General features: G+C 41.1%; 1 protein-coding gene across 2 annotated transcripts in view; it reads left to right on the top strand.

Annotated features, from left to right (window-relative positions):
- The first annotated feature begins 101 nt into the window (after positions 1–101).
- RLF (RLF zinc finger) overlaps positions 102–12,921 on the top strand; it is a 63,127-nt gene continuing 50,307 nt past the window's right edge. Inside the window, exons 1-2 of one of the 2 annotated variants that reach the window (XM_040535057.1) lie at positions 102–314; positions 5,325–5,479. In XM_040535057.1, coding sequence (XP_040390991.1) covers positions 102–314; positions 5,325–5,479 — 368 coding nt within the window. Of the gene's footprint in view, positions 315–5,324; positions 5,480–12,921 lie in introns of those variants that run through there. The other variant, XM_040535058.1, reaches the window with a different exon arrangement.

Genomic DNA, 12,921 nt, shown 5'->3' with positions numbered 1-12,921 from the left:
GTGCCCGCCCTCCGCCTTATCGGCGCCCCGGCTTTCAGATCACGTGGACGGCGAAGGGCGCGTTCTGTCACGTGCGCGTCACGTGACGCCGTCCCGGGACGATGAGGTCAGTGGCTGCGGATCACGTGATCCTTGCCTACGCGCTGTGGGGCTGGGCGCAGATGGCGGACGCTGAGGCCGAGGCGGCTCCGCGGCCCGAGATGCAGCGGCTCGTGGCGGCGCTCCGCGCCCGCCTCTGGCAGCTGCAGACGGAGCTCTGCGAGCAGGAGGTGTCGGAGGCTTCCTCCCGGGCCTACTGCCGGGGCTTCTGCCAGGTACGGGCCGGGCAGCGGCGGGTCGCGGCGCGGTCCGCAGGCCGCCTGTGGAGCCGCGGGCCTGCCGCGCCGCGCGCCCAGCGCTGCCGGGGGCGTGGGGCCCCGGGCCCGGGGGGCTCCGCTCGCTTCCCCCGCAGCTGCCGTGGCGCAGCGCGGTGGCCGCGGCGGCGCGCGCTGCTGCCGCCCGGGGACGTGCGCGGTGTGTCTGGGGGCGCCGCGCTGCTACCGGGGCCGGGCTGGGCCCTTGGGCCGGGAGAGCCTCCGCGGGTGGGCTGTGGCAGCGCTTTGGGCCTGGGCAGCTTGTAGAGCCCTTGGGAGATCCTTGCGAGTAAGCAAGCTCTCCCGGGCAGCTGGGCCGCGTGGCGTTTGCTCGGTGCGAGTTTGCTCAGGACCTAGACCTCAGATTTTCTGCTCTTTACCTAGCCTGGCGTGGAAACTCCCCAGGCTTGGCTGAGCACTGCTATGGAGCAAGCAGCACTCAATGGCCTATGAAGGCCTGCGTTCGATTTAAATCGCTAAATATGTTTATGGGTTCTGGTGATCTTGCCTAAATTTTTTTTTTAACGTGACGGTGAATACCGATATGCAACTATCGGCAGTTTCTGAATCAAGCCACTAACTTACAGTTACAGAAGAATAATTGCGCCTGATTATTAGTGATGGAGATGATTTATTCATAAATAAATAATTTCAGTGGTTAATTGGTTATTGTTTCTCACACACCATCGCTTACTGTAAGCTCTAAGGTTAAATAATTAGGTTGTGTTAGAGAGCCTTTCCTGTTGAAACTGGAGAGATTATGTTCTTAAAAAAAGTTATGACCTAGTTTTCCCACACCTTAGTTGACACAGCCATTTGACATCTCTTTCTGAATAGTGAATAGCAAAATTCAGATGCTGTTTGTGACCAACAGTTTTACTGGTGCATTAGAGAGTGATAGTGTTCCATTTTTACATCCATAGGCTGTATACTTTGCCATACTCTTCTTTTGGGAGAATGTTTAGTTTATTATGCAACAGAAAGATTTGTTAGGTTTTGGAATTCTTGCTTTGCAAACTGCAGGATGCTGCTTATGCCTACTGCTGTGTGTCCCATGTCATGTATACTTCTAAGATTTCTGACCTTGCATTTCCATGGGACTCTATAATGTGTTACTTTTTCTTTGTTTCAGGTTTTGCTAAAATTATCTTCAATACTATTTATTACATCAGAGCATTGAAACAAATATTTGGCGAACACTGGGCACAGGTTGTCAAGATGATCAACACATATAGATACCTCGTCACCCAGATTAGATTGACTGGTGCAGATGAAGCTGTACAGGCACTTGATCAATGGAATAAAATGATAATGCTGGCTTTTATAATTAAAAATACCTATAAAAAAGTGCACTTCTGTAGGTCTTTGTACTATAATTGAATGGTAATCTAACTTCAGAACATCATCATAGTATAGATAAAAATGGAAAAGACTTATCTTTGAGTTGTCATCAGTTTTGGACGGTTTTGAATATCATGATTGTACTTGTAAGAGATCCAGAGGAAAATATGAAACTTAGACTGTCATCCTGCCACTTCAGTGAAGTGTGAATTTGTGATGTCACTGTGCAGACAAACTGCTGTGGGTAGAGTATAATTTTACATCTTGGTTTCTCCTCCTAACTGAGGATGCTTGTGGATGTTGCACGGCGTTGTAGTGATAAAATTTTAAAAATAATCTAAGGTCGTCTCCCTCTAATTGAAACTGAATACAAAGTTAAGATGAGCTTTTTAACAGCTTGGAGAGTACCATTGATATCTTATCATAAGTTTATTATGCTACAGCAGATTTTGCCTAGAGAGAAACTCACTTTCATTGGTTTAAATATGATCTGGGAATGTAGCTGCGATGAGGGAAGGAAAAGAAATATTTTAGGACAACAAGAGATCTGCCATCCTGTGCATACATTTGTGTCGTGGTTCTGCAGGGTGCTGTGGAGGTTACAGAGGCTGTCAGAGCACGACACATTAATAGCTTTCTTACGCTTGGAGCTATCTGGATGCTGTGTTTTGCTACATAGAAATTTGTACTGTCATGTGCTGCTTGCATTCTGGGAGTGATATTGGATGACTATTTCCTCAGATACCTGCTTTTTGAGCAGGGGACTAAGGTGTTACTGTTCAGGATAACACAACTAAGAAACTCGTGAAGCCTAAGTAGTGAGTTGGCTCTACAACTTTACGTAGTACAAATGTGATGCGTTCTATGCTCAGATTATAGAGAACGTGTCTATTGCTGGAGCTCCGTAACAGTCAGCTAGTGTGAACAGTTTGTGTGTGTTTGAGGTTGCTCTGTCACAAATACAAAGAACACTTATCAATAAGACAGAGCTTATAGGATCTGAAAGAATCTCATCTGCACTTATGCAGCACCTATTGGCTTTCCAAAATTGTTAAAGGTGACATGGTTGAGGACTGTCAATTGTGATCAGGCATGTTTGAGAAGAGGTTGAATTCTTTTTGTCAAACAGATACTTAAAACAGTAACAAGAAGTTAGGCAACTTGGATGTTTAAATTAGTTCTGACCAAGAAATTGGATGCTACACAAGAAATGCGGATAAGCAGATATTCTAGTGTTTGAGAACATGGGAATCAATGCAGTACTGAGGACCTAGGCTGGTCTGTGGATTTTGCTGTAGCTGGTTACATGCAGCCCCTGTTTTTCTAACCTCACTCCCCAGTTAGATGGGCAATTGTGCATAAAGTAGCTGTGCATTATTAACCGGACTTCAAATGTTTGAATAATCTCTTTGGATAATAAAATCAGGCTGTAAGGCAGTACCTGCTATTAAAATTGTTACTTGACTATTTGTTAAGCAAGTACGTATAGTAAATGTTTGACAAGTTAAAACTTCTCCAATTTAGTCTTGTGTATGGACTGCTGGGAAGAGTCCCCAGTGGACTACTGAAATTTCTATTGTCTGTGAAATGACAGAAGAATTTTTAAGGGCTGCTGTGATATAGTTACTGCATTTTGCTTACTTATGAGTACACTAATAATAACGTTCAAAACTATGTATCTTTGAATTTCAAACTATTTAATAAGTCTTTTACCTTGAATCTGTCTTGATTAATGCTGGTTTCAGTGTATATCTATTCAGGGAGAGCTTTCTGGTAATTGGCTACTCAAAGAAAAGCTAATTCTAGCTGATAAAGATAAGATTGCATTTAAGGAAGTGTACGGTGTGTTCTAGCAAAACTTATGTAAGTTTTTGGAAACGTTCTACCCCGTTTTATTGTCTGCATATGATCTAAATGTTTATCACAATTTTCAAGTACTAAATTGAGTATTTTTTTAATGGGTGTATTTTTAGGAAAGTGCAGAGATTGCTATATTCTATTTCTGCAGTCACTATAACGATAGGCTTGCTACTGGGTTTACTAAATAGATGATTTTACGATAGCCATCAATTACTTGAGTATCTCAGGGGATCACAGCTAGGCAGCCTTTGTAATTTAATGCTTTATATATGTTATATATAACTTGTCATGTTACCAAATCCTTTACAAGTTTGTTAGTGAAGCACTTAGACTGGTAACAAACTACTAGTAGTTTGTTGCTTCTGTTAATGAGCTTTATGCAGTGTTTAAGGATGGTTTCTGTAAACTTCCAGTCCTCCAACCCCCCACCTCTTGAAAATTATTACTAATGTGGGTTTGGATAGTTTGTACTTTTTATTCATTTAGGAGTTACATTACTGAATTCTAGGAGATTAATCTGCAAAACAGTTCTGATCTGATTTTTCTAATGATTCCTAGATAGTAATTTATAGACTTTTTTCATTAAAGATCACACATGGTTGTGCCAGTCATGTGGATGCCTGCAATTTTTTTTTCTACCCTAGGACTAGTGCTGCATAGTTAGATCACTGAAAGGCACTGTATAGTCAAAAAAAAAAAAAAAAGTAGCATGTAGCCGGCTGCTTATTTCTTGCTGCTTTGAAAGCCTTAGAAGCTTGTCTGTTACAATGACTACATGTAATTTTAGTAAGCTCACTGTTAAGTGGTGTCTTCTTTCTAATCATAATCTGATATAATTAAATATTTGTTCAGGGTTTTAAAACAAATTGATTGGTTGTGTCAGAGGCCCAGCTTGAAATGATATGGTGAGGGCTGATATGACTTGATCATAGTCATGACAATTTGGCTTGTATCAAACTATACCATGGAGCACTCTGAACTTTTTCCATACAGTCTTGGCCCTAAGAGTTCCAAAAACAGTCTTTTTGCCTTTTTTTCTTCATTGCAGCTGGCCTTAATTTGCACCTTGTTTGAGTTAGGGAGGGTACAAGATGAAAGATGAATTGTAATTGGTAAGAACATGAGCTAAATAGTCTGGAGTTAAAGGGTGGCATGCCTACAGAGAAAGGATGTTACTTGTGAAGCAAGCTATTAGTAGAGCTTTGCTGTCCTTGGTCCAGTGCCCTGCCTGCTCTCAATATTACTTTATAACTGGTAAGAAAATAACATGGTGGTGATCAAAATTTTAAAAAGATGGGGAGGTGTCATCCCTCTGCTATTTTTTTAAAACTTATTTTTCTTGAAACTGGCTGGATTTTAGTTTGCTTCTTCAAAACTGCCTGGGTAGGGTAGGATTGCTCTGGTCAAGTACTAAAATCAAGGGTAATTTTGCATTTGGAAAATGACTGTGTAACAGTATGATCTAGATGCCATATTTCTCTTCTAATGTCTTCATGTTTGTTGTAAGGGTAATATATGTATACTTAAAATGGTACAGCTGAGATCATGCTCTTAATTGCCTATTTGCTTCTGCATTCTCATTAGTAATAAAGACACAAGTGTTCCAGATGTGATTCTGTCTTCATGGCAGTTGTACAAAAGAAGCCCTCCTTTGCAGTATAAACTTCTCAGTTCCAAGTTATTCCGTTGTCTATTGACGATTGCATATTGATGTTTGTGTTTTAGATAAGTTTATTATGAGAACTTTAATGATAACTCATTTTCTTTCAGACACTACTTCAGTATGCTGGCAGTCGGGGTGCGTCGGAACATGTTTTACCTTTTTTGGAAGTATATCGAATCTCCATCCAAAGCTTTGCTAATGCACGACCTTACTTGACTACAGAATGTGAAGATGTTCTTTTGGTACTTGGCAGGCTAGTGCTGTAAGTGTTAAGTTGATACACTAATGCTTTAAAATAAACATATATATATATATATATATATATGTAAACAGAACTGTACTTTGCAAATGAATGGGCAAGTTGATAAAATATGGAATAATACTTAATTTGACAACTGTTTAAGATTTATTGTCTAGTAAATATCTTTAGTATTTTGTTAATCATTCTACAAAACTGTACCCAAGCATTTTGTAAACTAACCTGAACAAGTGGTAAGGCTTTGTTCTTCTGTACTTGGATAAATATGATGGTATTGGAAAGACTCTGTCCCATTGTAAATGTTCTGAAAATTACTTTTTTAATAGGAAAAGCTTAGTCTAGTCCACTAAACGGAAGTTTTAATGTTAGAGCTTCATGCGTGTATTAATAAACCTACATCGCTTGCTCTGCAATTGCTTCCTGTGTGTGTGCTCTCACCTGTAATGCAAAGTAGTTCTGAGCAGGTCCCTTTCTGAAAACAATAAGCTGTTTCGTATTTATGATAGACTAAGTTGGACATGTGGGCTGTTGCTGTGGGATAGCCACATGTAATTTAACCTGAGTTCTCTGATGAGTGTCTGTAGACAGACGATTTAAAGCAGAACGATTCTTGGATCAAAGAGGAGAACTGTTTTACTTTTTTTTTTGCGGTCCATCAGCAAAGTTGGGGTATCTTGTACTTCCTCGTAGCTGGTTTTAAATGTAGAGGTGCTATTCATGATTGTAAAAAGTGTAGCATAAGGTTGTTCAGAAATCATCAGTTACAGCCCTTAGCCTTGTCAGACCTTCCTTGGTAAGATTTCATTCAAAGGCAGGAAGGTGAAGACCCAGAACCTTGACTATAACAATAATAGCATAAGAGTAATTCTGTCAGTCTTTCAGTGAGTTAATTTTTCTCTTATCAGTAGCTGGTCTGCTTTGTGATTTGAAGTCCAGTGTCCTTTTTGAGAAGGAGTTTGCAATGAACTCCTTGATCATACACTTGTTTTGTAATATACTAACTTCATTTATGTCAGTATTTCATAACCAGGTATCTTCATATAATGCCTAGATCTCTTTTTCTGGAGTTAAGAGAAGATGTGAACTAGGAGTGATTTACGTTTTTTTTTCCTTCTGCTAATGAGAGAAAATGCATGAAATCAGAAAAAATGGAATCTGGAGGCTTAAACTGCTAAATCACTTGGCTGGTACCCAATACACTTTTTTTGCAAAATACCTTGATTGTTTTTGCAGACTGTCCCTTTATAGATAGTGTTCTCATCTTACTGTATTAATTACCTTGTGTATTCTTTTGGTTACTATTCTAATTGTAAAAGTTTGTCTTTTGCTGTCCTTGTATGTAGAGTAATTCATGCTGGAGTAGTTTCTGTGTGTGTTTTTTTTGGGGGGGGTGGTATGTGGCAGGAATCCTAGTTCTGTGTCAGAACTGCTTAACAGAATTGCTTTTCTCTCACTGAGGAAAAGTCAGAACGTTCTGCTTCTGCTGACATGGTTTCTTCCATCTTCCAGTGTAAGGTACTTGTTCGTTGCGGCTTGTATATTGTGGTAGAAGAGAGTAGAGGCTGGAATCATCCATGTTGTTGCTGTGATTATACTTGAGAGGAATCTAAAGAATGAGAAACTCAATGAGCGAGATCATAGATAGCTAGGTATGCCATTTACCTCATTTTGAGCTCTCCTGTGGCATTTTTTAATATAAATTTCCAAGGGAGTGAGAGAGAAGGTAGGGCAGATTAAAGACAAAAAATTAAGTTGCATGGGTGAGGGAGAATATTAACTGGTTAGGGATGTGAAAGCATATTGTTCTGATGTGAGTAGGAGTTCTGGGAAGCAATTGGGATTACCCTCAGCTGTCATACATACTCTTTTCAGACTTGAACCCTGATAAGAAATAATACAAGTAAGCTTCCCATTTTAAAACAAAAGTGCTGTACTTACTATTGAAATCTTCCTTCCATTCCACCATCCCTCCTGGGTGAGGGAAAAGAACATCTTCCTCCTGACATCCTTTTCAGCTGGGTGAGCCAGCAGTGGCAAAACTCAGTATACTGTGGCTTTCCGTGCCACTTGACCAGCTTAGCTGCGTGTGCACAGTAAATGATGGGGGGCTTCTACATAATGTAGAAGCTATGCCCCCCATAAGAAATACGATGCTGATGCAGCATGAGAACTTCTTGGTCTATCGTCTAACCTTAGGATACGCAAGGAAAGCTTGGAGTGGTAACTGCTCTTGTGGTTTGCAGATTTGTTAAATGTTGCAGATGCATTAAATAATTGAGAAGGAATGTTCTTGGTCGTGGCTGTGAAGGAACTTGGGTCAAACAGAACTCAGACTGCTTGTTTCCACAGCTGTAAAGAACATGTTTCTGCTCCTGACACTCTCAAACACTGTAGCGTATTCTACTTTTTTTCATGATTGCTGTGAAGGCACTGGTTTGAAAGGGAGTTTACCATTTCCTCATCTTCAAAAAGGTGTTTTATATATTTTTTTTCTCTGCTCTAAGTAGTAAAATGGGAGTTGATTAGACCAGTGAGTCTAATACATATTGCTCCCAGAAGGAAAGTCCTTGCTTCTCATAACACCTCTGTGAGGAGTCACATATGATAGTCATATCTTTGTATATTTAACAGAGCATTTCTAATAAACTGTTGTAATCTAACGCATTAACTCAAATTTATCACTCTGCTCTCTATCATTAAGAGTTAATCAAGCTCTCAACAAATGCAGGATAACTTCTGGCTACAGGTGAACTAGTACTGCTGAAAATCTGATGTATAATTAGTCATCTTTTTAACTCTAAGCAGCTTGAGATAAGAGAAGTTTTCTAATACAATTTAAAGATGAACACAATTCTGAAAGCTTCCAAAGTATTTTTTTAATTGCTCTTTAAATTTATATAAGTGGATGAGGTATAAAAGTGGTTACAGAATAATTGTTTACATATAATAGGGTTGTTTTTTTTTTTTGCCTAGTTATTCTTTCCAGAATAAAGAAAGTGAAATCAAGAAGAGTTTGACTTAAAAGATATTCTGAAGTTGAATGTTAGAGACAGATGCTTTTTTTAATACCAGAAGCATTCAGGCACCCATTAGTGTTTATTTGCAATAATTGTGATTAAATTTTGGAATTAATTTACATATAGGTAGATACTGTGGTGGTCCTCGCAGAGTAAGGTAGAAAGGCTTGACTTCATGAAGTGATCCTGGTATTTTGATTTGTGGTCTTACTTACGATACCTAAATTCCATTGAGATGCATGTAGTGTGTTTACATGGCAGGGTTTTGGTAGCGGGGGGCTACAGAAGTTATTCTGTGAGAAGAATCCAGAAGCTACCCCATGTTAGATGGGGGCCAGTTTCCACTGGCTCCAACGGGTCCCTGTCCCCACAGCTGGCCAGAGCTGAGTCGATAAGTGATGTTTGTACCTCTGGGACAGCATATTTAAGAAAGGGGAAAAAAACTGCTGCACAGCAGCAGTTGGGGGAGAGAGAAACAGCCCTGCAGGCACCAAGGTCAGTGTAGAAGCAGGGCAGGAGATGCTGAAGTTCCCCTGCAGCCTGTGGAGAGGCCCCTGGTGGAGCAGGCTGTCCCCTTACAGCCCGTGGGTCCCATGTTGGAGCGGATCTCCACGCAGCAGCCCATGGAGCAGGTGGATGTGGCCTGGAGGAAGCTGTAGCCTGTGGAGGACTGCCGCCAGAGCAGATTCTGGGCCAGAGCTGCAGCCCATGGAGAGGGGACCATGCTAGGAGCAGGTGACTTGGCAGGAGCTGCTGCCCGTGGGGGACCCGTGTTGGAGCAGTTTACTCCTGATGGATGGATGCTGTGGTATGGACCCATATCTGGAGCAGTTCTTGAAGAGCTGCTGCCTGTGGGAAGCCCCTGCAGGATCAGTTCAGGAAGGACAGCATCCCGTGGACGCCATGTGGAACAGGGGCAGAGGGTGACCGAGAAAGAGCAGCAGAGATGTGCTATAGGATGACCACAACCTCCGCTCCCTGTTCCCCTGTGCTGCTCGAGGGGAGAAGGTTGAAGAGGGTGGATGGGTGGAAAGTTTCTAGTTTCTTTCCTTTGTTTCTCACTTCCCTAGCTTGCTAGTAATAGGTAATAAAGTTTACAAATCTCCCTTCTCTGAGTCTGTTTTGCCCATCACGATAATTGTTGAGCAATCTTCCTGTCCTTATCTCAACCCTTGAGCCCTTTGCATAGTATTTGCTCCCCCTCCCCCTTTGAGGAGGGGGAGTGAGAGAGCGGTTGTCATGAAGCTTGGCTGCCCACCTGAGTAAAATCATCACAGTGAAGATAGATACAGGATTTGGGGGATAGAAGTGCACACTGAAGTACTGTATGACAAAAACTCTTTTGTACATTATTGGTTAGAAAACATGAAGTTGAGGAGAACCCCCAAACCCTTGTTCTTTAAAAATGCAAAGGAAAAAGAAGGTATTTAACCTTTGGTAGAGTAACAAGATGATACCATGCCTTTGAATTGCAGAGAGTAATGTTAGCTCAAAAGAATGATGCTAGGTTCTTTCTAAAGCCAAAGCTGTTTTGTTCAGTAGCAGTTGATTTCTTCTTTGGGAAGAATGGATGAGAACACAGAAGAGCAGTTACCAAAAGAATTACTCTGAATGGCCATTCCTCACTCTTGCTACTAAGGAAGGCTGGATGGTCTTTTTCCAGTTGAATGAGAGTCATTTTTTCTAACAAAATATTAAAGACAATCAACTTGATTTTCTTGGGGGGGGGGGGGGGGGGGGGGAAATCAGAAGTCTGTAATCAGAATATCCTGGACATTCTTGTGGTTCTGCTGTAAGCTGTTATATGTGGTAGTTGTACTCCTAGAGCTTCAGATTTCTCATCGAGTCACTTCTGAATATGAGTCCTTCGTGTTGGGATTGTGAGGTAGACTTAGACTCAAAAGATTCCTTGTTTTTTTGATTCAACTCAGTCTTGTGTTACTACCTCAGACAATAATTTTGAGGTATAAATTCAGCCCTCTTGTCTTCATAGACCAACATCTTTATGTATACACACAGTGCTTTGAAAGACTAGTTTCAGAATCTTCTTCACTGCCCAAGTAGCACCTAAAACCCTTAACTGCAAAAAAAAAAAAATATATTTGTAAAACCTTGTTTTGCCTTTTTGTTTAACCCTTATATTTTTAAATAACCATTATCGTATATATATGAAAAAGCAATATTTTAAAGAAAATATTAAATAGTTAAATTAGTTAAATCTAAATAGTTAAATAGTTAAATTAGTGGAAATAGGCAGGGTAGTTAACTGTTTAAAGTCTGAAAATGAGGTGCATATTAAAAACACATTGACTGTGAGGTCTGCAAATATTTTATTTAATGAAATTTAATGAAATTTATCTATGACATGCGTGAAAATTGGACGTCCCAAGCAATCACATACCTAAAAATTTTTTTTAATTTACGTACGTTAAAATAGAGTTCAGCTCTTGTGAGGCTTGCTATTATTGTTTTTGATAGTCAAGTAACAGCCACCTGGGTCTAACTGTCTGGACTGGTGCATGAACTCTTATTGCTAGGCTTGAGTACAGTGGAAAAATAAGTCCCAATTATTTCATAATGTTGAGACAAATGACCTTTAGAATATCTGGCAGTTCTGTTGCCCACTTTCTCTTGGGCATAGAAATGACAGGGATTTTACAGTCTGATTATTTGAATAATTACTGAATGGCAGTGGGGAAGGCTATTCTTTTTATCTGCCTGTCTGGAAGTGTTTAGAGCTTTTGCAGGTTTAAACTACTATTTAAAGGAACAGTACTGGGGAGCTGTGAAAGCAAGCTTCTGAAATGTAGAAAAGGTAAACAAGATGGTAATTAAGTATTTTTGCATTTGATTTTGTTTACCTTATATCATAGAATCAGAATGGCTTGGGTTGGAAGGGACCTTAAAGATCTTCTAACTCCAACCCCCCTGCCACAGGCAGGGATGCCACCCACCAGATCAGGTTGCCTAGGGCCTCATCTAACCTGGCCTTGAACACCTCCAGGGATGGGGCAGCCACAACCTCTCTGGGCAACCAGTTCCAGTGCCTCACCACCCTCTGAGTGAAGAATTTCCTCCTAACATCTAATCTAAATCTCCCCTCTTTTAGTTTAAAACCATTCCCCCTTGTCCTGTCATTATCTGACTAGGCAAGGAGTTGCTCTCCATCTTTTTTTATAAATCCCCTTAAGTACTGAAAAGCCACAATGAGGTCACCCCAGAGCCTTCTCTTCTTCAGGCTGAACAGCCCCAGCTCTCTCAGCCTTTCTTCATAGGAGAGGTGCTCCAGCCCTCTGATCATCTTTGTAGCCCTCCTCTGGACCTGCTCTAACAGCCCCATGTCCTCCTTGTGCTGGTGGCCCCAGACGTGGTTGCAGTAGTCCAAGTGGGGCCTCACAAGGGCAGAGCAGAGGGGGACAATCACCTTCCTCGACCTGCTAGGCATTCCTCTTTTGATGGAGCCCAGGACACAATTGGCCTTCTGGGCAGCAAGCATGCACTGCTGGCTCATGTTGAGCTTTTCATCCATTAGAGCCCCCAAGTCTTTCTCTGCTGGGCAGCTCTCAATGAGTTCTTTCTTCTCCCAGTCTGTACTCATGTGTGGGATTGCCCCAACCCAGGTGCAGCACCCTGCACTTTGACTTGTTGAACCTCATTAGGTCCATATGCATCCACTTCTCAAGCTTGTCCAGGTTATATGACTGTAGAATGTGGCTGAAAGCTGCTAAGGTATAACATTTTGCAGGTAACTGTGTAATGTCTTTGTCAAAAGCTAGAGGAAAAGGGAAGAGTCATTGTTTTTGGGTAATAACCATTTTTGAACTCACGTTTGCTTTGTGGACATCTCTACCTTTTCCCCTTCCTTAAGCTCAGCTCTTATGTCTGTGGGAAGAATGAATATGTTGTCCTGTTATGTCTTAATATTTGGGACTGGAGGTTTTGAACAAGAATTAGCGTGAGTTGGAACTATCTTACAATATAGGTGTACCTTAAAAATTATTCAGGGTATTTGTTATATTTGGAGTCTTAGATTGGTTTTCTTTCTTAATGTCGACATGAGTTGCAAGAACACTTTAGCTGTATGTCCATCTCGTGCTACCTCTAGACATAGTGTCATAGTTGATGCACTTAGTTTGAACAGGTCAAAGTGTTTTTGTATGGCAGTTGGTGTTTAGGTAGTTCATATGCCCAGTACAAGGTTAGATTACTCCCCCCTGCCCCCATTCATGAAGGGAATAGACAATAGTCTTCCCACTGCTTTCTCACAAAAAAAAGTGATCGGTGTTCTCTATGACATTCCCCTGAAATGAGGAGGATGTACTAAATGCGAACAGTTGTTTCTCTTTTGTTTCTTAAAAGGGGTAGCATTAGCCTGATGGTTTAAAATGAAGGAATATTAAGTAGGTCTCGCTTTCTCCTCTTTCTGTT

This window comes from Cygnus olor, chromosome 23 (genome assembly GCF_009769625.2).
Source record: "Cygnus olor isolate bCygOlo1 chromosome 23, bCygOlo1.pri.v2, whole genome shotgun sequence".
Taxonomy (NCBI): domain Eukaryota; kingdom Metazoa; phylum Chordata; class Aves; order Anseriformes; family Anatidae; genus Cygnus; species Cygnus olor.
Note: the sequence above shows the minus strand (reverse complement) of the source record. Positions and strands in the feature narration are given on the sequence as shown.